This window comes from Coenobita brevimanus, chromosome 21 (assembly GCF_032717465.1).
Source record: "Coenobita brevimanus isolate Jiangsu-jjx chromosome 21, ASM3271746v2, whole genome shotgun sequence".
NCBI lineage: Eukaryota > Metazoa > Arthropoda > Malacostraca > Decapoda > Coenobitidae > Coenobita > Coenobita brevimanus.
This window is the reverse complement of record NC_136974.1, coordinates 2,863,882-2,889,681: the sequence shown is the minus strand read 5'-3', so window position 1 is coordinate 2,889,681 and position 25,800 is coordinate 2,863,882. Positions and strand designations below refer to the sequence as shown.

The following is a 25,800-nucleotide window of genomic DNA, read 5'->3' as shown; positions in this document are numbered from 1 at the left end:
AAAAAAAAAAAAACACCATGACTATGTAAATAGGCGTGATATCCTGCATGACACATCTGAAGTACAAAGGAAACTGCCTGTGTAATGATAGCGGCTGACTTCCCGCTTCCATCACAGCGTGTCATAGTAGGCAAGCCGCAAGCACTATAGAACGGGAGACGAAAGTTCGCCTGGTATTTCACATCCACAATTCCCCCGGTGGGTAATAGTCCTAAGCTGAAAGGGGCTTGAGATGTTTATCCTAAGGTGTGATGTGTCAGGGTGGGAAGTGACGAATGTGCTTTTACAAGTAGGAGTGAAGCAGAAGCAGTAGACTAGCAGGGGAACGTAGGAACCTTATGACCCTGGCTGTGCGTCCGGCCTCACACACAAACGCTGCTGGGTAAGGATGAACGATGATCCTCTGCTTCTTAAATATAACTGGATTTCCGGCTTGACCACTTTTTTAAAAACGAGTGATACAGGGCAGGAGTTATCATCACGCTAGCTGTGTGATCAAGTGGCTGTTAAGAGGCTCTCGGTACAAAAAATCAGTATTATCTTGTACTCAGGGTGGTCAGCTGCTTTGTAACCATGACGAGACGGTAACAGGAATTTCACTCTGTCGTCCCAATCACTCCTCGTCCATAAAACATACACATATTTCCACACAAACACAAAATCATAAAAACACCCTAACACACAGCTACACACCACACTATCGCCAATGTACCCTATTACGCTTATCATTACCTACGAAGCACAAGATGAAGAAATAACGAACAGTCGAAAAAATACGGAATGAAGTGTAGAGCAGCGGGAAAAACCAGCTACGTGTGTTTACGATGGCACGTTGAGAGCGGCATGTTTAGCGCAGTTGTGTGGGAACCCTGAACCACCTAGTACACCAATACACTACACTCCCCGGCATCCTACTGTGAGTACATCTGTTCAGGTGTTACATTACTATTATTACCACTACTTAGATGACGTATTTCTGAAGTGCCTAGCTCCCGACATCGCTGTGGGTAAGTTCAGTGCTACTTTCTCTACCAGCTGTCAAACTGCTCCCATCCAGCTGTCATAACCAGATAGCCACAACATTCCTGTGTCAGGGTAAACGGAAGTAATTTGCGATATCATTATGGCATTCAGTTAGCCTCCCGGACATGCTTTTGGTTAATGCTTGTGTTAGGATGTCCTGTACACCTCGGTTTGACTCTCTCTCTCTCTCTCTCTCTTTCCCTCTCCAGAAAAACTATTGATGAATAACTTGAAAATGTTAGTAAGAAGGAAGAGGCGAAGAGACAGCTAGGAGTGAGATGGGCGGGAGGGAGCGAGAAGGAAGTTTGTGGGAAGCAGAAAGCAAGTTAACCATTCAAAACAAATATATACCTGAGGACTGCATGTGGGTTTAAGCTTTCAAAAGTGCCTAGGGTGGAAGGAAAAGAGCAGAGTAAACCAGAGTACGTTCCTGGCAGTGTAGCAGCGGAGGTCAGCGGCACCGTACACCAAGAATGAAAACACAGGTACAGGCAGAGAAACACTTAAGCTAGTATCGTCTGAAGAAACATGAACAACAGGCGAAATACAGTGAAACTCCGATCTCTACTAGTGTGTGTTTCATTTGGTTCGATTTTACCGCTATGTATTCGTTAAAGTTTGGGATAATACTTGTGTCTAAAGCTTGGAATAATACTTGTCTCCTTTACACTAACTATACTTCGCTCACTGTGACTTGGCTCAAAATTGCCACCTCCACATGATACCTGTTAAGCTGTACCATGAGAGTAACACTAGAATATGGCACTTAACACTAGAATATGTTGCTAGTCACGAAGAAGTGCTATGGAAAAGATGTAAAGCCTTGTCTTATTCTGCCACTGAGGTGCGGAAAATACGCTGCAAAAGAACGATAATCTTGCCTAGTTAAAAAGAAGAACAGTCGCTAGAGATTAACACTAGAATGATACTTTAGACTATGATGCTAGTCATGAAGAAGTGCTATGGAAAGAATGTAAAGCCTTGCATTGTCTTATTCTAGAAATGAGCTTCTGGAAAAATGCTGCATAAGGACGAAAAATCTCCACTTAGTTAAAATGCAAGATCCATACACACATTAACCCATACAGTATGGTGACGTCACTACAGTTAATTGTACCTGTAACCAGATGTTGTAATTACTTTCAGGTGAGCACATTAGCATACCTGAACTTAATGATGGCTCTATAATTATATTCCCTCCAGTTCAAAAATTCTACCTGGATATTAGAGTCTGGAGCTTGAACGTAAAAATAAGAGAAGCGTCATTGGTCTGAAGGGATTAAAGTCACTCACACACGAACGTCAAATAGTTAATATACAACCAAACACACTAATCAAGGCGTGACAGGAAGCAGGAAGCAGGAAGGAAGGAGAAAGGTGAGGAAAGCAGAGAAAGTATGTGAAAGTGGGAGAAACGAAGAAAAAGTAGAGGTGAAAGTAGAGGTGTGTGTGTGTGTGTGTGTGTGTGTGTGTGTGTGTGTGTGTGTGTGTGTGTGAGAGAGAGAGAGAGAGAGAGGGAGGGAGGGAAGTGTGATGCGGCAAAAATAAAAAATAAAAAAATGAGAAAGGAAGTTAAGGGACGAGTTTAGGAGACAGGATGAGGAGGGATGGGGGAGGGATGGGGAGGGTGTAAGGTAGAACGGGGAGGGAGGGGGAGGGTGTAAGGAAGAATGGGGAGGGAGGGAGGAAGGGGGAGGGTGTAAGGAAGAATGGGGAGGGAGGAAGGAAGGGGGAGGGTGTAAGGTGGGGAGAGGGAAGGTGAAAGGTAGGAAGAGGAAGGGAGGGGAGGGAAGGGACACATAAGAGGGCATTAAGGAGATAAGCAGCTGATTATTAGAGGAGTGTTAAGAGGGAGAGATAAGGAGAGGACGAAAAAAGGTCTCTCTCTCTGTCTCTCTCAAAACACTGGTCTTCTCTTCCTCTTAAATAAATAAGTATAAAATCTAAGTATAAAATCTAAGTAACCAAGACAAGTTTTCATGGGCTATCAATCAGCTTAGTCGGGATTTATAGGCACATAAAATTATCTAGATGACCTGTGAAAAAAATAAATAAATAAATAAAAGAGGTTCCAAACGGGAAATCAAATCTGAATGTGAAGGCGCGTGAAAGAATTAGTTTTGTAAAGGATATAAAAGTAATTTTTGGAAGAGCTGGTTAGTAGTCTCTCTCTCTCTCTCTCTCTCTCTCTCTCTCTCTCTCTCTCTCTCTCTCTCTCTCTCTCTCTCTCCACGAATTATGCGGCATTAATCCAACCTCCTGATATCACAGCCTTTCCCTCAATCTTCAGTACACTGCTTTGATAATACCGCGTACTGATTAGTTGGAAAATAATGCTAGAGCTGTCCGGACCATGAAAGAGTTCCATGTCACCCCCACCTCAAGTACTTAATTCGTAGCCAGGGATGAGGACGTGATAATCCATTCGCCACTGGGTAAAGTGCCGAAAAGCAAGATAATGATTACGTGCGTGGCTATGTGGAGAGGATGAAGAATGAGAGACTGACTAGGAGAGTGTATGTGGGTGAAGGGAAGGGGGGAATCGAGGATGAGACTGAGGAATAGTGGAGAGTATATGAGAGGGGGTATGAGTTACGGAAAGGCTGCCTGTTGACGGAGGATGACGTGGAGGCGATTTGTTTGCGTCCACCCCTGATGAGGTTAAGGCGTCAGACAATAAACAAATAGATAGGTATAGACAGACAGGTAGACAGTACCTGAAACTCACCAGGGTACCAAGAGACCACAGCCTCTTTTTTAACTCCAGGATGAACACTGAAGCCTGATAACATGTATGAAGAAATTGAAAGCAGCAGACCCGGCCAAATGACACGAGGAAGCACATTACAACGCCAGTGTCATATACCCACCTTCACACATCTCACAAGGAGTGGATTCTGGATTAATGCGAACATCTTCCTGGGAATACATCAGTGACAGTACTTCTGCTGAGTTACCATAGTCTGTGTTATGTGCCACACTCCTATGTCTAGTGTCATACTGTCTAAAAACTACGTCCATACCTTACTGAGGGACACACTTCCTTTGCACAGCCATCACGGATTTCAGATTCTACCCCTTATCACTATTACTTAATGAATACTCCTCGTTCTCCCTCTCCACGGCCCCTGAATACCACCTGGCTTCACCAACCTTCCTATAACCACCATTCAATTCTACGACAACTACAACTACAGTAGACCAAAGTTGCAGTAAATGACACCTGCTTGCCTTAACCCATTCAACACGAGGACGTATTTGTGCATCCATCCATCATCCAATCCTACGTTGCCCCATCAGGAGCGTACGAGCCCGGGGCTAGGCAGTTGGTCTCGACATTTAAGATGAGAGTGACCAGCCTCACTCAACCCTGAGTGGCATTACATGAGCAATCAACCCCAACCACCCCTTGAATATAAACCTTCACCGGCTCAATCCGATTGGAGCGCAATAATTACCCACTAAACCACCAGGCGCCAAAATTTGGTTATATGGTCACCACCCAGCGTAGTAAATGGTTTCCTGGTGTACAGGAAACCATTTGGCATGTCACTCAGTGTAGAGTCACCCACAGGCAGAAGGAAGAGGAAAGAATGAAGGAAAGAAAGACAGAAGAGGGAGTGTAAAGTTACCTGTAGGCAATATTCAGGATATTGCTAGAGACTTTATTCAACTCAATAGAGACTTCAGGTGTGGAGAGTAAAACACAGTTGGGCATAAGACAACCCAGATGACTCACACAACATGCATGAATCGAATAGGTCCCACAGGATTAGAACCCCATCCTATCGCGTCACAGGCCACAATAGTAGAGTAGATAGAACCTGGGCCTCATACCCGAAGCATCTAGTCGTAAAATGTCTTGTCACGTATACATATCATCCAGTAAGGACAGCCACACCTTAGCAATCACAGCTCCACACAAATAATCACAACCCCTCTCCTCAATCGTGATGCATATGAGCACACAACACATATCAGAAGGGTGCAACTGAGCTGGCACATGCAAGAAAAATGAAGACTTTTGTGCCATCAGCTGCATCTCACTAGATACGATACCTTAAGAAAAGTTGCAAGCAAAATTTTACAAGTACAGCCATGTAATGTACCGGTACCTCTTTCTTCGACCATTGGCTGAGTCAAAACGAATAATTTACTGCAGCTGTACTCATGTGTGATGGGTGTTTGTGAGACTTACGCGTAGGATAAGATACTTCTACACCTGCTACAGAGGAAACACGAGTTTTGACTTTGCAAAGCGCATATTTTTCAATTACATTAAAGTAAGGTGACATTGGTTCTCAACTAGATGCATTTTTTTTTTTTTTTCCCGTCACACCCATGCCAAATGTTTTGTTTGTCCCAGCGTCACTCACTCAGGGCGTCACTTTACACTTCTGAAGGCTGAGGGCCAGGCCGTAGGTCATATGGTGTGTGTTATTTTACTTAGGAAAATACAATTCTGCACAATGATATACCTCCGCCCGCACCAGGTTGTAGCCTAGGTAGAGTGGGACGACTAAGGACCACCCCTCACAGGGGGTGGCCTCTGGGAGTGCCAATAAATGACGTTATGCAAGGTCACAGTCTTTTACCGAGGGACACAGTATTTTGAATAACTGATAGTGGTAGATCTCCACCCGAACCAGCTTTTAGGCAGGGTGCGACAGGCAAGGGCGCCCCCTCCCCTACCAACCCCCGGTAGTCCCATTGAGTCAGAAGGGTGGTTTTTAATTGCTTAATCTGTAAATAATCCTTTTTTCTTTTCTATTCAGAAAAGGAGAGTGCGACTATCAAGCACATCCCTTTTCTCATTTTGTCAGTAGAAATCAAGTAAAGCCGTAATTGCAAATTCCGGGAGAGTTGTTTGACGTAGATGTGCTGGGTATTAGGAGGGATATCCCAAGATGGTTTAGTCCTGTAAATGGAAGGTGGAAGAATGACCATGAGAGTGCATGTGTGAGGCAGCGGGAAAGAGAAGGACAGGGAAACCATGAACGAGGTGAATGGACAAAATGGTGATATAGTTAAAAAAAAAAAAAAAATGGTGTGGGACAGAAAAAAAAAATGATGTGGGACAGAGAAAGGACTGCCTGATGGTGGACAGAGTGACGTGGAAGCGAGTTATTATTATTATTTTTTTTATGCGTCCGACTCTGGGCCTAGGCTTCACTGTCTGCTACCATGGCCCTGTATAGTCCTCCTACATACCATACCATATGTCACCACTTCGGCGCTAACACCCACCGTCCATATGGAATACACACTAGGGCTGTCTCATACAGGACTGGTGTTTTGGTATTAGCAGAGGTATTTTTATGACATGTCTGCGGGTCTTCTGGTAGATCAGTAAAGTCTGATTTTATGAAATTCAAATCCTTAACCCGCCCCATCCCAACGTTTTCTGGGCAGTGGTACGCCCCAGTCCCGACATTTTTGGACCCTTTTTTTTTTTTTTTTTGGCTCAAACATGCGCTTTTGGTCAGAAACATCGAAAATTCACAGAGAAATCGCTCACCTGAGGTTTAAAATACTCGATCCAGATACGAGTACCTCCTTACCTGACTGGGTTTTCTAACAGGCTGGTACCAAAGAAAACGAGTTCTATGGGAGGGTAACTATTTTATCCACTCATAAACAGTATTTATTTATTTACTTGGTACGAGTTTATATGTAGTACAAGAGTATATTGGTTTTCAAACAGTAATATAGGCATTATAAGCATTGTTTCACTCACTAACTCATCACCATTCATGACCTTTTTTTCCCACATTACCTGATCATCATTTCTGACTGTTTCTTCCTCTAATACTATGTAAACTTTGTTCTCCACATTGTCATCGATTGGGGAATCACTCTGGCCCTGAATGTCTTTATTGGCCAGGTCACTAGTAACAGGTGAATTGCCGAGAAAATGGCATGCAGGGGGGGGGAGAGGTTATGCGGTGTAAGGCATTGTCCCTGCTTGGCATCTTGTAGAGGAATAGAGGAAGGTGTCCCGTGTATACGTGCCAAAAATCACTGGCGAAATCACTCGCGAAAATTGAAAATTGTGCAAATTAGGGACCTTGCAATGTTGTCGCGTTAATTTACGTCTCCGGGATATGAGTGCACATCATGTGAGGACATGAATTCACGTCTCCGGGACGCGGCGGGTTAAACTGTTCCCTGCCCCCTCAGGGATCAGAACCTGGGTCCGGTTGGACTGCAGGCCACCTCTCTACCAACTGAGCTACCGCCATCCTCTCCCGGATTACAGAGTCTGGTTATGGATAGACAGACAGACTAATGATCAATTCTTTTTTAGTTGTAATAAGATAATTCTGGTTGCACTACATGCCAACTGTCTATCAACAGAAATCGTCACAATGCCTCTGGTGCTGTACTACATGCCAATGTCGCCGTACTGCCGTTCGGTGCTGTTGCTGGCCAGGGCTGTGGACGTGCCCCTGGACCTGCGAACTGTCAACCTAATGGCGGGAGAACAGCTCAAGCCGGAGTTTGTAGCCATAAACCCACAGCACACTATTCCGACACTCGTTGATGGCGATCTGATCCTCTGGGAAAGGTAGGTTTGGCACTCATGTTAATACTATTTCATAATTTTTAATATACACTTTTGTTTAAAAATTTCAGTGGGATACAATAATTTACTGAAATTGAGTATATCCCCCATAAATATCAATATCTAAATCAAATGCTTCATTTGATGGCAATACAAAGGTGAGAGGTGTTATTTATTTTTAAGCAGCATAACACAGTGTAAAAATGTGTGTGTGTGTGTGTGTGTGTGTGTGTGTGTGTGTGTGTGTGTGTGTGTGTGTGTGTGTGTGTGTGTGTGTGTGTGTGTGCATGCATGCATTTTAATGATAATAGAATCAAAGACCGGAAGCCTACAGAAAGTTTGCTTTTCCCAAGAGGAACTAATCAAAGAGATCCAAAATCAAGATTCTTCATTTCAAGATTCCTGGACGCATTGCCTGTCAAAGCCTTGAAGTTGCACACAGAGGGAAATCCAGAGCTGACGTTGAATACACGAAGGGCTAAGAGTTCCAGTTGGTTCTTGCACTGGAAGTGGACAATAAAGGAGTGAGATTTTTTTTTTTTAATAACAGAACGGAGGAAGGACAAACAAATGCATAAAAAAAAAAAATCCATACACCAGATTACTGGTGTCCTCTGTTCATAAAATATCTGTAACAGTTTGACTTAAACAGCTGTAGGTTGAAGTTTGGAGGGAAACAACTCTGGGGAAGCGAGTTCCAGAGAGATGCAGTTCGGGGAATGAAAGAATTCTGGTAGGCAGAAGTTCTGCAATATGGCTGAGTGACATTCCAGTCATGAGCACTACCAGATGCCCGTGTAGCACGAGGGAAGGCATGAAGAGGTGGCACCATGGACGCAACTTCGTCTGAGCAGTTGCCATAAAAATATCTAAAATAATGCAAGGAAGGCAACATTCCTCCTTACTTGTAGGGGAGGTAGGTTATTTATAATGGCAGGGTTGTTAATAATTCTAACAGCCTTGTTCTGAATTTTGTCAAGTTGTTTTAATACAACTTCTCCAGATCCATTCCACAAGGGTGAGCAATATTCAAGCTGAGAGCGCACATTACTCTTATAAATTTTAGCTAACTGCTCGTCAGTGAAGAAGTTACGGACTCAGTACAATAATCCAAGTTTCTCTGAGGCGGTTTTAGCAAGTGATCTAACATGAGAGGTCCAGCTGAGGGCATTGTTAAGTGAGACGCCGAGAATTTCAATACTTTTGGAGATGGGAATATTAGTAGTACTGAAGGTAATATACGAATCTGGCAATATCTGTCTATTAGTAAATTGTATATATTTAGTTTTACTAGCATTAAATGAGACAAGATTGTTTTGTCCCCATTCACTGATCTTGATTTATGCAGATGGCTGTACTGAGAGGTAGAGATATTAGACTTTGTAAATGGGTGTCTGAGTGTGAATGAACTATGTAGTGTTGAGTTATCTGCATATGAGTGGATGGGATTGTGGGTGAAAGATAAGAGATCATTAATATGAACCAGGAACAGGGTTGGGGCCAGATCATACCCCTGCAGCACGCCGGCGTTGAGTGGAAATTGGAATATACATCATCTACTTTTACTCTTATTTTCCTGTCACTACATTGTTTGATGGGTGCTGTGTGCCCACTATAATTGGGAAGGGATGCAAACTGATAGGCTTGTCTAAAAGAATAGTGACCATTCAAACCGCTAAGTAGAGGAAAAAAGATGCGACATGGTGGTGAGGGGAAAATGTTGAATCAGTAAGAGAGGAGCTGATAGGACGAAACAACTTTGCCTCCAATCTCTACGGAAGAGCTGGATGTGGTAAGCCCTCTCTCACATCAAAGCGGTATTGTGCTGCATACTGGGGTGAATAATACTCCTGTACAAAGTCAGCAGCTGCACAGGGGCACAGAAATTATGGAGTTTATTTAGCACATCCAAACTCTGAAAAGTGTTTTTGCTCGGGAAGTAATGTAATATTCCCATGTTATGTCCAGTGAGAAAGAGACTCCACTGTAAACGATAACAACGGACTGAGTTGTATACCAGTTAATAATATTTAAGGATATTGCTATGGAAGCTTTTGTGGGGTTGAGACACGGAGGAATTGAATTTCTGATGCATTAAAGTTAACAAGGTTTCTTTTACTCCACTTGGATATTATCGACAAACCAGAAACCAGGTGTGTCATAGCCGTATCTCGTGCCCGTTGGAGTAATTGTTGTGTTGGACATTGTAAGAATCGAATGGAGTCGTCAAAGATGGATGTTAGTAGTGCTAAAATGTCCAGTTCAGAAGATCACTGCTGAAAAACAGGATGCGAGGAGGTGACAGGACTAAACCCTAAGGAACACCACTACTGACAGCTTTAAATGAACAGTGACCGTCTACAACAACTGCTATGGGGCTGCCAGAAAAGAAGCGAATGACGAAGGCACAGAGAAAATATAGAAACCGTAAGAGGCCGTTTGGAAATTGAAGATTTGTGCCAAACTCTGTTGCCGGCCATTGAGATGTCAAGTGCAACAGTCAAGTTTTCACTAAACACCTGAAAGGAAGATGACCATGAATCTGGCAGGTATGTAAGATCGTCAATGGAACATCTGTGGCAGAACCCAAACTGATGGTCAGAATGAACTTTGTGAGAGGAGTGGTGCTTTAGAATCTTCCTACTGAGGACAAAGTCGAAGATTCTGGAAATGCAAGAGATAAAAACAACTGGACGATGGTAAGGGGGTGGGAACAATCACTCATCTTTGGGATGGGCTGAACGGGAGGAAGCTTTCACCTAAAAATGAACGTGCAAGTTGAAAGACAAAGGCTAAAGAGTTTGCCTGAGCATGGAGTCAGCATGGGAACAGTTCTTGAGATCAGTAAGAGAGACCCCAACAAAACCGTACGCCTGTCTGTACTGAGGCCATAGAGAGGACAGAATATACACATCTTCTGAAGGAAGTACTAAAATTACAGGCATGAGAAAGTGTGAAGGGGAGATGGAGGAATAGCACTGGAATCATTCAGGGTGGTGTGAGAAGCAGAGGTCTGAGTAAACATTCCGATTTTTCATTGGAAGAAACAGCAAGAGACATCACAATGGAAAGAGAGAGAGAGAGAGAGAGAGAGAGAGAGAGAGAGAGAGAGGAGACAAGAGAGAAATTTTTAGCATGATGTCACAACGAACAGGAAGAGTTGAAGTTAAAAAGATGACTGTATTTGGAACAGATTTATTTTTTTTAACCAAGTGAAAAAGGTGGGTGTGGATTTTGCACAAAGCGTGGCAGAAAAAAAAAAATAGATCTAGAGGTCAGAAGGCTGTCACCTTCATGTGGACATTCGAAAGAGTGATTAAATTTGCTATTATTATTATTATTGCATTAGTCACAGGGTAAGAATAAGGGATGTATGCTTCCATGCTGGGGAGATTAACCTCTGTCATGCACTGACCACACTTTGACAGCCCTCACCCATGGAAACAACAATAATTCCATGTAAAGTCAAAGAAGTACTGCCTGAGAGAGTCCATCAATCAGCAGTAGCATAGTGCCACTGAAGCCCTCCACAGGCAGGTCCACAGGCCTTACTAGGGTGATAGAACAGGTTGTAGTGATAAGACTCTGATCAAATGACCTCTAACTTTAAAAGATGACTGACAGAATAAGCAAAAGAATTAGTTGTACGAAAAAATTAACTATGTTAGTACTCTGTTCAGAATAATCAGGGGTATGAGTAGCGTGCCGTACAAGCTGATTTAAGCCAGGGGGATAGAAAAGATGTAGGCTTCTTAACAAGGTGAATCAGTCGAAGGAGATAAGAGTTGAAGGTGGTGGTGAAGCCTGAAATCACTCAGACTGGAGATTACTGAGAAAGGAGATATGAAGAGAATGTGTTCCACCCTGATAGACAGATAGTTAAAGAACTTTGAATACCCAGTAGAATTTGGGAATAAGTTATTTTTGCTGCTGTGACCCAATGTTCATCAGAACGTGAACCCGACTGACTGAATGTTTAAGTTACCCTTTACATGCAATCCACCATCCACCTTTCAAAGGATAGGGAGGGAGCTTAGGAATGTTTGCATAACAGCGCAGCAGAGCTGCCTGGTTATATCGGTGTCACCAGGTGAAGGCGTCCCTCACCAGTACCGGGGGATAAAGTAAGCAACACAGCTATACTTAGAGATTGACCACAACATACAGAATTCTGGAAATTCAAATTTGGAAACACGACAGCAAGTGACACTGTTACACATCTTTACACAACAACCTCCTCTGGCTTAAAGTGTAAAGGATGATGGATACAAAAAGGGTTTGCTGTCAGTAGCCTCAGATAGCTCAGACAGTTGACATTAAATAACAGGGAGGATTTTGAGGAGGTGGGGTGGTGTTCAGCAGACAGGAAGTGATGAATTTTTTCCCTGACAGCCGTGCCATCCTGACGTACCTGGTGGGGCTGTACGGGAAGGACAAGACCCTGTACCCTGAGGATCTCAAGACTCGAGCCAAGGTGGATGCACTCCTCTACTTTGACAGTGGTACACTCATGCAGCGCTGGAGAGGAGTTGTGGTTAGTTACTTCATTATATCATACAAGTATTACATTTCCCAAAAGGGCATTTCTTTTCTCCCTCTCTGTTTCTTCACGGTAATAGTGTTTACGTTCTTCCCACCAAAATTTGTTACGCCTTAATGGCCATACTTCTGCTCTGATTAGCCTCCAGTTCACGTTTACAGGCAGACTTCAAGTTCTGAGCAATGTTGGGAAGCTGCGTTTGCTTATATCAGACCTAGTGTACCTCTTCATACAAGGCTTACTATAAAATCTTGATAATTATGAAAAACACAAAACAAAAAGGAACAAAGGTTCCTGCTTAAACTCGACCAAAACAAGGAAAATGCATTAGCTATGTTCCTCCCAAAGAACGATTTTTTGAAGACTGTTATAAACCACCTTCAGCCTTATAAAATGGAAGATTACATTCCACTATGAAAATGCACTTACCTTAGACGGGCATTTTTTGTGGCATATTTAGCACTTTCCATGCTGCTAATTCACGATTCCGTATTTTCGTTGTATAACTACTATGAGTGTATAATAATTACAAAATCTTCTAAGCACCACAAATACACAAATTATTTACAAGTGATATCAATTGAAGCAAAACATGTAAATATACCGGTACTATTATATGGACCGTATCACATAAGTATTGCACTATGTTTTCACTAATTACACCATATAATTGATACTTATTCACAAAATGCCTTGAAAACGACAAAAATACTTAATCACAAAGTTCGATAAACATTCACTGATAATTCACTGATAATCTCAAGTACTTCTTATTTTAGTGTCGGCCAACACACTGTAATACGGTTAGTGGAACAGCACAAACAGACAGACGTATGTTGCTTCTCTCAGCAATTCTGGGTGGCTGGGGACGGGTAGAAGTTGAGAATGGACAGTAAAGCAGTAACTCTGTGCCAAGGCTGCAAAAATCTGGTTTCCATAACTACCAAGAAAACAGGTTTGGGTCCAAGTACAAGTACTTGTACTTAAGTACAAAATTTTGAGTACCTGTACTTGAGGTTTTAAAAATTAATGTACTTGTACTTGGGCCAAATGTACTTGAAAAAATCAAGTACTTCTAAGTACTTTTCAAGTACAGTACAGTAATAGTCATATAAGATACAGACGTCGGAACAAGTTCGTTTCCTTTTCCGTGGACTAAGGTGTTTGACTATCCCCTCCTCCTCCCTTCCTCATAGTCCCATACTCCCACCCAAACCCCCCACTTTTCTCTCCGATCCCATCACCCCACCCAGTACCCTCCATACTGTCGCTCGCAGTCGGCTACAGTTTACTGTACTTCTTGCACCTTTTTAATTAAGTGTAGTACGAACAACTAATAATAAAATGATATAGTATATCATAAACCAAGGTACGAAAAGGTTTACTACACTGAGAGAGAGAGAGAGAGAGAGAGAGAGAGAGAGAGAGAGCTGTAATTAAATATCGCGGTAGTAGACACCTCTCTTATACACACACACACACACACACACACACATAGCGTATACTGGTGATCTATGACCATTGGGATATCACACCGTATCACAGGGCTCTTGCTAACTGCCGATGGGTGCGAGCCATTTGGCTCCTAAGTTTCAGATTTACGAGCCAAATAAATTTTTAGTAACCAAACTGACTACCAGCCGAAATATTTACGAGCAATAAATACAAATATTTATTTATGTACACATTGTCTATTTTTAAACATTCACAGTGGCGACAGGGAAAGACTTAATAATCGATCACAACGTGCTTTTTGCTCATTTAAGTAAGATTTACTTCTCTTGTAGTTTACTGGGTTTGGAAGTGGATGTATTTTCTTCTCGCCAAAAAGCGACTTGCATGTAAAATTTGTTCGCCGAAGGGATAAAACGCATTTGCGAGCTGTGGCTCGCCAAACAAGAGCCCTGTATCAGATACGGTGACGTTAATACTTTCCGTTGGTTAGGACAAGGGTGTGGGTGTGCACGGAGCTGTCGCGCAAAACCCCAGTGTGGGTCCTTGTCTGTTCCTCACACCTGCGGGCATAATCACTGTATATGCCTCATATCATCACCAGCCAGGGTCACCCACACACACCCTCCCGCTCGCTGCTCTAGTTTTCCCTACACCGACCGTGTGCAGTGTTGCCAATGTAGCTCAATTATCGTTAGATTTAGAAATAATTACTTCGAACTAGCAGAAAATATGGCATTGGGTGACATGAATGCTAGTTGTTTTCGCGGGAATTAAGCCCTCCTATACTATATCGTAGGGGGTGCACCCAATGGTCTATAGAGATGCAGGCATTTTGTGCCATATAGCAATAATCTAGTGATTTTGAGGACTAATCTAGCGGACTATTGTGTGTATGTATTGGTAACGCTGACTCTTTCAACAGCTGATGCCATCCCACAAGCCCGAATCTCTACACCCATGTCACTCCTCCCACCTCTGTCAGTGTAACCAGTAGCTCCCCAGTATATAAAATAAGCGATACGACTCTATGGGATGAGAGACATGCCGTTTTCGGGATCTTCAGAACTGCTGCGACCACTGGGATATCGAAATAGATCTCCGGCGCCAGATATTGCTATTGCAATAACCTATACACACACACACTTTCTCTCTCTCTCTCTCTCTCTCTCTCTCTCTCTCTTCTGTATATAGATAGATAGATAGAAGTAGATAGATACATAAATAAATAGATTGATATAGATAGATATACAGTAGAGGCAGATATAGATACATGAGAGAGAGAGAGAGAGAGGAATGCTTTAATTTAAACTATTCCCCGAAAACCGTGCATATAAGGATGACTAGAGCGCTACATACTGATTCATTTACCACTGAAACTTGAATGGTTCATACCGACGCATTGTCAAGGGAGTAGAATTCTCTCTCATAAAGATACCGAAGTCACTCGCACTAACTTGAGTACCCCTATCGTGGTTATAATGGATCAGGTTCGGCAGCATGACAAAGTTGGTCTCCGGGGGCAACTACTTGGACTGAAGCGTTTGGGACTGAAGCGTCTAGGAAACGAGATGTGTGGGAGATGGCGGTCGAAAGAGATATTTGTGATACAGTTTAATCTATTATTATCTTGTTCGAACTAAAGAGGTGCAAGATATACGGTAACCTCTAGCCGGTTGTGAGCGAGAGGATAGAGGGTACTGGGTGGGGTTATGGGGTCGGAGAGAAAAGTGGGGGGTTTGGGTGGGAGTATGGGACTATGAGGAAGGGAGGAGGAGAGGATAGCTCTCCACCGTGCAGTGTTACAAACGCCTTAGTCCCCGGAAAAGGAAACGAACTTATTCCGACGTCTGTACATTGCATAAGTAATTAAATAACAATAACTGCTTTGACGATGACATTAAGCACAATCAAGTTATTTTAGTTCAACTGTTTGTTTTAATAAACAGTATGTATGTAAACTGTTAAACAATAGTGGTAGTTCTTCACCTCTCTCAGGCGCTGTGGGCCAAGGTTCAGTCTAAAATCTGAGAACTACACAGATAGATATTTTGGGTGGCTTAACTTTATTCATTTTAGTAAGATCATTGTAATATATTACCATAACATGCTTCTTCATTAGATATTTGCTACTGAATTTGAAATAAACATATCTATAAAAAATAATTGATAATCTGTTGAAATGTAATTGTACTTTAGTACATTGTCAAGTACTTGGACGTAAGTACAAGGCAAATCTTCTGTACTTGTACTTTTCTTCAGTACTGGCACATGTACTTGGACCCATGCCTGCCAGCACGGGGCTACCCCTTCATGCCTCCACGGTACAATTATGACACCCAAATGTACACGCAGAACCAGCGAGGACTGTACCCAAGCCTGGTATCTCGAGACAGGTTTTTCACGTTTTAGATGTGGGCTTTTACAATGATTTCACAGCGTAAAATGTATTAAAAAAATAAAACTGTGTATAAGCACTGAAAGACGGAAGTAAAACCCTCCCATACCATAATAACTATTCCAGTAAAGGCACATGACCAGTTCAGCTTCTAATGCGGCACAGTGAGTGTGATTCAACATGCCCTCAAACCAGTTATACATGTACCGTACCGTATGACAAAGTGGATCTTGTGTTAGGGATATTATACCAAAACAGATTTTGGGAAATGTTATGCATTCGCTCTCAAATGCTGTCCCTCCACTTATAACAGCCATCCTATTCCCCACAGCGGAAGGGAGGAAATGGTACCAAAGCATCAGGATCTGTACTCTAAGGGGATCTAGCAGACTAGCAGGGCTACTTGACCTTAGCAACCTGTATCTTATGCCGAAGAAGTGCTTTATATTTTTAGTGTACCAAAATGCTATATTACTGTGTAGCAAATACATATTTAAAAGAAAATATTTGTAGGAATTCAAATGGAGGGATTACGGGAGGAAGCTTATTTCATCTTCAGAGAGACAGCCACATAGATACTGTCTGTGTGTATTGCAGGCCCAATTAGGCATTGCTGTTTCTGCCAAGGATTAACCTCACCATGAAGCCATCTGGGAAAGTGGAAAGTTGTCATTACATCAGGGACCATTAGCACGCCACTATACTGCCTCTGTATAAGGGGTACCTCTACTCTTCTTGTGCTGCCTCACTGTAAAAGGAGTGCCTCTACTCTTTTTGTACTGCCTCAGTGTAAAAGGGGTACCTCTACTCTTCTTGTGCTGCCTCACTGTAAAAGGAGTGCCTCTACTCTTTTTGTACTGCCTCAGTGTAAAAGGAGTACCTCTGCTCTTCTCCCTTAACTGCCAGAACGCACGTGAAACCCTTAAAAAGACCCTCTTTCTTGAACCAATCATGGCATACTCAGGTTATAAAGACCTTCTCAGATCATACATTGACGCATCCAATTTCGACCTCGGTACAGTGTTGGCATAAAAGAAGGAGGAGGAAGGAGGAATGAATACATACTGACATGCACTAGCTGTGTCCATAGGATCTTTTGTTTGGAATGCCTTTCACAATAACTCAACAATGAATCTTACCCCTGTTCCTTCCACTTATCCCAATCAGATCATTCAAATTGTGTTCCTTCCAACGTGAGAACCTGATTTAGCATTTTGCCAGCCTTGCTGGACCTCTCATGTCAGATCACTTGCTAAGGCCGCCTCAAAGAAACTTGGATTATTGTACAGAGTCCGTAACTTCTTCGCCGATGAGCAGTTAGCTATAATTTATAAGTCATGTGCGCTCTCAGCTTGAATATTGCTCACCCTTGTGGAATGGTTGTGGAGAGGTTGCATTGAGACAACTGGACAAAATTCAGAATAAAGCTGTTAGAATCATTAACAACCCTCCCATTACATATAAACTACCTCCCCTGCAAGTAAGAAGGAATGTTGCCTCCCTTGCATTATTTTACAGATATTTTTTTGGCAAGTGCTCAGACGAGGTTGCGTCCATGATGCCGCCTCTCCATGCCTTCCCTCGTGCTACACGGGCATCTGGTAGCGCTCATGACTGGAATGTCACTCAACCATATTGCAGAACTTCTGCCTATCTGAATTCTTTCATTCCCCGAACTGCATCTCTCTGGAACTCGCTTCCCCAGAGTTGTTTTCCTCCAAATTTCAACCCACAACTGTTCAAGTCTAACTGTTACAGATATTTTATGAATGGAGGACACCAGTAGTCTGGTGTATGGATTTTTTTTTTTTTCCCTTTGTTTTTCCTTCCTCCGTTCTGTTAAAAAAAAAAAAAAAAAAAAAAAAAAAAAAAAAACTACCTCGATGCCCATCCCCTACTCAGCGTACTGCATAACAAGTCAGACAACAGGTGGCGTGGCAACCATAACCTATAATTCATTCACTTTTAAATAGGCAGAGATTTTCGGACATTGGCAGCTTATTTCCCGTTGCGTAATAGCAGAATATGATAATACTCTGGGTGTACATCCATTCTATAACCCCTCTGCCTGACTACCATCATAATCTAGTGCTAATGTCTTACTATAGCCCAGTACTAGGGATGGATAGACGGCAATTTTACGCCAAGTTGAAATGAGCAAGTACAGGCAAACACAAATTCAAGTACTGTCACCATCTATAAGGAATACTAAAGCGACTGGCCATGAACACCAACCCCAACCATCGTGATAAGAAAGGGAGATTAATCCTTACACTTTTAGGACCTTGTCGGAGGGAGACAAGTCAAGAGTGAGGCCAGTGGAAATGAGTTATTTGAGAGGAGCCAGTGGAGTTACATGGAGAGACAGACTGACAAATGAGGAAGTCAAGGAGCGTTGTGGTGTGGATGTGGATATGATAGGAAGTGTTAGGAGAAACACATTGAGGTGCTTTGGCCATGTGGAGAGGATGGAGAGCGAGCCTGACGAGGAGAGTGTATGTGAGTGAGGTGAAGGGGGAGAGGGAAGAAGAGACCAAGGATGAGATGGAGGGATGAAATGGAGAGGTATATGAGAGATGGGTGTGTGTGAGCTGGGAGCAGGGTAGTGAGATGGCGGGGGACATGACAACATGGGGGCAATATGTTTGTGGCCACCCCTTACGGGATTAAGGCGTCTGGCAATAGATAGATAGACTTTTGGGATTCCTCTCGGTTGAACATAATCATCTGGAATCGGTCTAAATAAATTCCTTCGTGAATCAAGTGAATCAAAAGGCAAAAATGAATTCTCGAGATAATTTTGAAAGCCTCTGACTGATAGGATCGCTCTTACCTGAACATTATTTCCTGGGGTTTGACTGAAATGATGAAATGCAATGAAGCACCGTGGAAGAGTTAAAGGGTACAGGAAGGGGAAAAAGGGAGGGAAGAAGGGAGAGTTACGTGGGTGGTGAGTGACAGTGTCCTCTTGAAGTGTATGGGAATGCCTTCTATGCACTAAAGCACACAGAGAGAGAGAGAGAGAGAGAGAGAGAGAGAGAGAGAGGTTAATTAACTTTACGAGGAAGGTTGAAGGAGGAAGGACGACGGGAATGAGAAAGGAAAATTATTGGACTGGATGATGTACTGTACCAGCGATCTATTGAAAAGCAAGGAAGAAGAGAGGAGAATTAACAAAATTTATGTGGTTGGAGAAGGCAGTAAAGGCAAAGAGAAAAGGGAGGAAGGAGGGAGGAAGATTAACTAACTGTATGAGGCTGAAGAAGGCACTGAAGACCCAGGGGAAAGACAGGATAGGTGAATGATGGATGATAACAGGAAAGGAAAGGAAAGGAAAGTCGTGTAAGGGTATGGGGTGACAAAGAAGTGGTTGTGGATGAATGACTGGGAAAACAGGGCTGGTCTTCGTGCTGACTCTGGACGTAACTCAGAAGGGGAAAAAGGAATGGGCGTCATGGTTTTTACCTTCATATCAGCTTAGGACAGACACACTATCTGTCTATTGCCAGACGCCTTAATTCTGCAAAGGGTGGCCAGAAACATACTGCCTCCATGTCGCCCTGTCCCCCGCCATTTCGCTGCCCTGCTCCCAGCTTACACCCCCCCTCTCTCATACCTCTCCAATCCATCCCTCCATCTCTTCCGTGGCCTCCCCTTCCCTGTTCCCCCCTCCACCTCACTCACAGACTCTCACCTCGTCAGCCTCCATCCTCTCCATATGGCCAAACCACCTCAAAGTATTTCTCCTAACGCTTTCTGTCACATCCACATCCACACCACAACGCTCCTTCACTTCCACACACAAGCATACTTTAAGATGAAAAAATAATCCAAGAGAAAATACAACATACGGTTACAAGGGTTAAGCACTGTCCAAGATCATTTTGGTACTGTGTGAGGAAGCACTGATAGGAAAGGGAAACAAACACCTTTCTATGCCAACCCGAGTACGTAAGTGAAAGTGGAAAATACAGATGCTTTAAATTACTGTAATACAAGGATATAATATGGGGAAATAATGCATCTTGTGCTGTGAGGCTACTGAGGGTCGGGGCAATGACGAGGGGAAGATCATGTTAGCCTAATTTCCGCAGCCGTCTTTGTTTCAAGGCAACCTGGAGTTCATTGACCTTAACAGATTTTCGTCCTTTTGTAGCTTACTTTCCATAGCTCAGTGGTAGGATAAGACAATGCTACGGCTATACATACTTTCCATAGCACTTCTTCGTGACTAGCACCATATTCAACTGTTAATTTTTCTTTTTACAGCTCCGCATTCAGGATGGAGAATTGCCAATTTCATGCCCAGCTATTGTGAACAGAATATAGAGACACTATTGAGAGGGCGGGTGGCAGATAAACAAACTGTATTTTTTGTGTAAGGAACAGAAAACTGAATCTAATATACTATAATCCAAGCCAAGCGTATATCTGTCTGCAGCGCGGCCGAAACTGGAGAAATGATTGCAATGAAACTTGACAGGATGGTTACAACTGGGTCACAGATTTGATCATTTCATGTCGACTCAACATTTCTAAAGGTGTGTTTTGGCCCCTAACAATTGTCTCCACTAACTTTCCATTAACAGAAAGCATTGAGCAGGAGTTTTACGGCGTCTGTGCAGGTATTCGTCTGTTTCGGGCAGCAGGAGGCGCGGCTGAAAAATGGCACTCATTTGAACGGACAAATATCACACAAAATCATGCTTTCCTCAACAAAATAAATATCAGTGGGATCGAGATGCAGTTCTGTGTGCAGTGGTGCAAAAACTACTGCAAGCAGATGTATAGTTTTAGAGCCTGTCGTGTATAACTGAAACCACTGGCGGGCGGGGGAAAAACATGAACAGCTGAATACTGGTCATATTCATCATAAAACTGCACTTAAAATTAAATATATGGATATAATTTGGCACTGTTGGCGCCGATGCTATGTTGCGCATTCGGCTGTGTAAACAGATTCCTCATACAGTCAGCCATTCTATTGCAGTTGCAAGATGATTGTAACCGACCGTGTAGCTGCAAACAATTAAATTTCGAGGGCGAAGCCCGGTAGGAGTAAGTGCGCAGCGGCTTGGTAGGCCCACAAAGCACTTGTAAACAGTATCCTGTGACTGTGACCAAGGCCGAAGCATGCAAGCATGTTGGGGCCTCTATAAACGATACGAAACGAAACATCTTGTCACATCAGCTGGAATACATGATGGAGGTGAAGTGTTAAGATATACGGGGTGATGTGGTTGTGGGTGAAATGTGACTGCTGGAACAAGACGTCCCAACCATCGGCATCACAACAGCCAGGAACCTGCTGACCCAACCCTGTATGCGTGTAAAACCATGCACACACGCACGCACACACGATAGGCTACTACTACTACTACTACCGTACTACTAGTACTGCCGGTGCTACTACCGATAATTACTCTTACTAGTACCACTATTAATCAATAACAACAACAACTACAGGCATCGTTTGAGAGGAAATGCACGACATCTCCCAAAGTTCGTTTTTATGCGTAGGCTACATACATTTACTTCTGCTTTGTAACCAATATGAGAATTACAAATAATACAGGCTAAAAAGCATGTTCGAATCAAACATATCCCTTTGTCGTGACTTTGTCTGGAGGTGAATAAAACAAGTGCCTTTACTGGGATGACTCTTTTGCTATCAGGTGGCTCAACGCCCGTCGATATATACTTTCTAAAAAAGAAAAAAAAAAAATGCAAGGGCCTTTAGAAATCTGAGAAAAGTGTTTCGAAATACCAGGCCCAGGTATACATGCACAGTAATTATCAGGCCGATCACGCCATTCGACCCAGAAATGAAGGTATGAGCCGTGGTAACGATCACGGTCAGAACGAGAACACTACAGAAACAAGGTAAGGGCAAAGCATTTTCCCATTTGAAATGTAATCATCATCATCATGTAATCTGGTGTTGCCCCATGAGAAGCGTAGGAGCCCCGGGTTAGGCAAATTAGTCCTGACATTTGAGATCAGAGAGACCAGAATCACTCATCCCTGAGTGGCATTACGTGAGCAATAAACCCCAACCACCCCTTGGATATAAACCTGCACCGGCTAAATCCGACGGGAGAGTTTTAATTACCCACTAAACCACCAGGCGCCATAATTTGGTTATATGGTTACCACCCAGCGTTGTAAATGATTTCCTGGTGCATAAACCATTTGGCTTGTCACTCAGTGTCAAGTCACCCGCAGACAGAAGGAAGAGGAAAAAATGAAGGAAAGAAAGACTGAAGGGGAAAGAAGCAAATAATAATCATCATCATCATCATCATTCAGCAAATAATAATCATCATCATCATCATCACCATCCACTCGCTCGATGTGGTGCTGCTTTGAGTGTCTGCCCTCTTCTCTCTTCCATCCTCCCTATTCTGTCTTTCTTTCCTTCACTCTTTCCTCTTTCTTCTGCCAACGGGTGACTTTACACTCCCTCATTTTTCTTTCTTTCCTTCAATCTTTCCTCTTCCTTCTGCCTATGGATAGCTCTACACTGAGTGACAAGCCAAATTGTTTCCTGTACACCAGGAAACCATTTACTACGCTGGGTGGTAACCATATAGCCAAATTGTGCCACCTGGTGTTTAGTGGGTAATTAAGGTGCTCCAAACGGAGTAAGCCTGTGTAGGTTTATATCCAAGGGGTGGTTGGGGTTTATTGCTCATGTAATACCACTCAGGGATGAGTGAGGCTGGTCACACTCGTCTTAAATGTCTGGACCAACTTGCCTAGCCCCGGGTTCCTACGCTCCTCATGGGGCGACATAGGATTGGATGATGGATGGGTGGAATTGATGATAATAATAATAATAATAATAATAATAATAATAATAATAATAATGTATTATTAGGTTCCTTGTCTGAAGCAAAGTGTGTAATGGATCACAGTTTTGGCCCTGGGATTTCTGTTGACATAAAAACCTGTGTTTACAAACTATTTACCTTTACAACCCCAGTTCTGGAGAATGCGAGGTATGAAAGTTTATGAAGCTTTTGATATAACAAGGGACTGACGGATGAAGAATATATGGTGAGGCAGAGGACCAGGAATGGGAACCTATACTGTAACGTGATAGGCGATGGAATGACACTTTGACAGGTGTAGGTGATGCGTGCCTATAAATTAAAGAAAACCGAGATGGTTATGCCTGCAAGAGTGAGTAAGGGGTGTCTCAAACATATTTACGGTCGCCTTGGCTTTAATTTTGCAGGATAGACAAGGGAAGGCCAGTCCAGGGTCTGTCTTCTCACTTGTCTCTCCTACAAAAAGCAAATATCACTCACGAGGGGAAACTTACCGATGACTATGTTTTCTGCAGGAAGGACAAGGAGGGGAGAGTAATTACAGAAACTTCTCATGTGTCTAGATCTTCCTGCAAAACAAATCTAAGTCGCGGCTGAGAATCGATCGTAAATATGTTTGCGTATCCCATCCCAGGATTCCAAAACCAAATGGTGTGAGAGAATGTGTGAACTGTTTCTCATGACAGTTGTTAATTTTATGCTCTCTCTCTCTCTCTCTCTCTCTCTCTCTCTCTCTCTCTCTCTCTCTCTCTCTCTCTCTCTCTCTCGAGCCAACCTCATCCCATCCTTAAAAATGATGATGATGATGATGATGATGATAAGATGAGGAGGAGGAGAAGAGGGAGCTTTTTAGTAACCTTCAGTGTCTAGAACATGTGCCTATACTCTTTTCACTCTAACTTGGCTCACATTTTCGCCGTTTTGTAGCTAATTACACGTAGGCCATTGGCAGAAAAAGACAGTACTTCAGTTTAACATCTTCCACACGACACTTCTTCGTGACTAGCACCATCTTCTAGTGTACTGTTACAACTCAACACTCCAGATGAAGAGATAGCGATTTTGGGCCAAGATGGAGTAAAAGGAGTATAGTACAAGCTAAACTGAGTTCTGAGTGGACGACGCGTGGATGACACTATACATTAATTTTCACGATTGCCAGCTAGACCCAATGGTGAAGATTGACCTCTCAGATTTGACAGGTAATTAAAAAAAGAAAAAAGATACTGAACTGGGTAAAAAAAACTCCCTCAAACTGCCCATTCACTCCAAACTAATGCAAACACACCCTCATTCTGTCCACTCACTCCAGACAAACTGATGCAAACACACCCTCACTCTGTCCACTCACTCCAGACAAACTAATGCAAACACACCCTCACTCTGTTCACTTCACACAAACTAATGCAAACACACCCTCACTCTGTCCTCTCACTCCAAACAAACTAATGCAAACACAACCTCACTCTGTCCACTCAAACAAACAAATGCAAACACACCCTTACTCTGTCCACTCAAACTAATGCAACACATCCTCACTCTGTCCACTCACTCCAAGCAAACTAATGCAAACACACCTTCACTCTGTCCTCTTCACACAAACTAATGCAAACACACCCTCACTCTGTCCACTCAATCAAAGCAAACTAATGCAACCACATCCTCACTCTGTCCACTCACTCCAAGCTAAAACAAACATCCTCACTCTGTCCACTCACTCCAAACAAATTAATACAAACACACTCTCCCTCTGTCCACTCACCCCAAACACACTAATACAAACACACCCTGTCCACTCACTCCAAACAAATTGATGCAAACACACCCTCATTCCGTCCACTCACTCCACACAAACTATATTACTTCTTGTGCACGAGAACCAAAGACAAGGGAACTGAAAGCTGACTGAGGTTGGTTACATTTAGAGACTTGGAATTACGTTAACTCTTTTACTAGTTTCGTTAATCAGCTGAATCGGTTAATATTATTCGCAACGAGTTCAATAATTAACCCAACCCAATCGTGGCTGATAAAGATCCTACTATGTTTTTCCTTACGTTTGTGACTCTTACACATCCCATACACGTAAGTAGTAATCGGAATGATGATGATGATGATGACTGATGATTATGATGATGATTGGTGACTGATGATGACTGATGACTGATTGATGATGATGATAATAAAACATTCCAGCACCCGGTGATAAAGGACGGCGCTCCCAAACCACCTGAGAAGGGCCTGGAGCAGTTCCACGAGGCACTGGGCTGGCTGGAGACAAGCCTGAGCCAACACAAGGGCAAGTTCGCGGCGGGCACTGACGGACCCACAGTGGCGGACTTCGCTCTGGTGGCCGGCGTGTCCACCTACGAGGCAGCTGGGTTCTTCGACGCTGATAAATACCCTGTGATTAGCGCCTGGCTGGAGCGCTGCAAGAAGACCATGCCAGGATACCAAGAACTGAATGCTGACGCGGCTGCCAAGTTCGGAGGCTTCATTCAGTCCAAGATCAAGCAGTAAATAATGGCTCTCCCTCAAACCTCTTCATCTTTCTGACATCTTCATCTAGCTACCTCCACACCACTCTTCAGGTTCACCATCAAGTATTACAATAGGTTATATAGCACTAAATAAATGAGTTTTCTCAGTCAACTTCCTCTCTTCACAATCCACACGACTCCTCTAGTTCAACATCTAGTATTCCTGTAGGCTCCAGTCACTTATGGGGTAAAGTAGCACAGGATCATTCAGTAATGGATCTATTATTACCTTCTGTTTTCACTGGGACAGTTCACCTTCACACAAAAAGGGCAATGGATCAAAACACCTTTCACTATTTTCCACAGGTATTTCACTGGCCAGGTAATCAACACTAACGGGAAGAAATAGGGGTCTTATTTTGTTTTAATTTCTCTACTGTGTGACACAATAAAACAGGCGTGTACTCGTATAAGGGATACTGTTCTTCATTTCCCCTTACTTCCTTTGG

General features: G+C 43.0%; 1 protein-coding gene across 1 annotated transcript; it reads left to right on the top strand.

The window, feature by feature from the left end:
• The first annotated feature begins 873 nt into the window (after window positions 1-873).
• LOC145392180 (glutathione S-transferase D7-like) lies at window positions 874-25,553 on the top strand. The gene is made up of 4 exons (XM_080266629.1): window positions 874-920; window positions 7,381-7,591; window positions 11,981-12,122; window positions 25,008-25,553. Exons 2-4 carry the CDS (start codon window positions 7,392-7,394, stop codon window positions 25,329-25,331), a joined length of 666 nt encoding a protein of 221 aa, XP_080122755.1. The 5' UTR covers window positions 874-920; window positions 7,381-7,391; the 3' UTR covers window positions 25,332-25,553.
• Window positions 25,554-25,800: the final 247 nt, after the last annotated feature.

Bases quoted from the DNA above. Each gene is read 5' to 3' on its own strand.
- LOC145392180 (XM_080266629.1), top strand. From the start codon at position 7,392: ATGCCTCTGGTGCTGTACTACATGCCAATGTCGCCGTACTGCCGTTCG. The intron at 7,592-11,980 runs GTAGGTTTGGCA...TTTCCCTGACAG, and splicing joins GATCTGATCCTCTGGGAAAG to CCGTGCCATCCTGACGTACC. The intron at 12,123-25,007 runs GTTAGTTACTTC...AAAACATTCCAG, and splicing joins AGCGCTGGAGAGGAGTTGTG to CACCCGGTGATAAAGGACGG.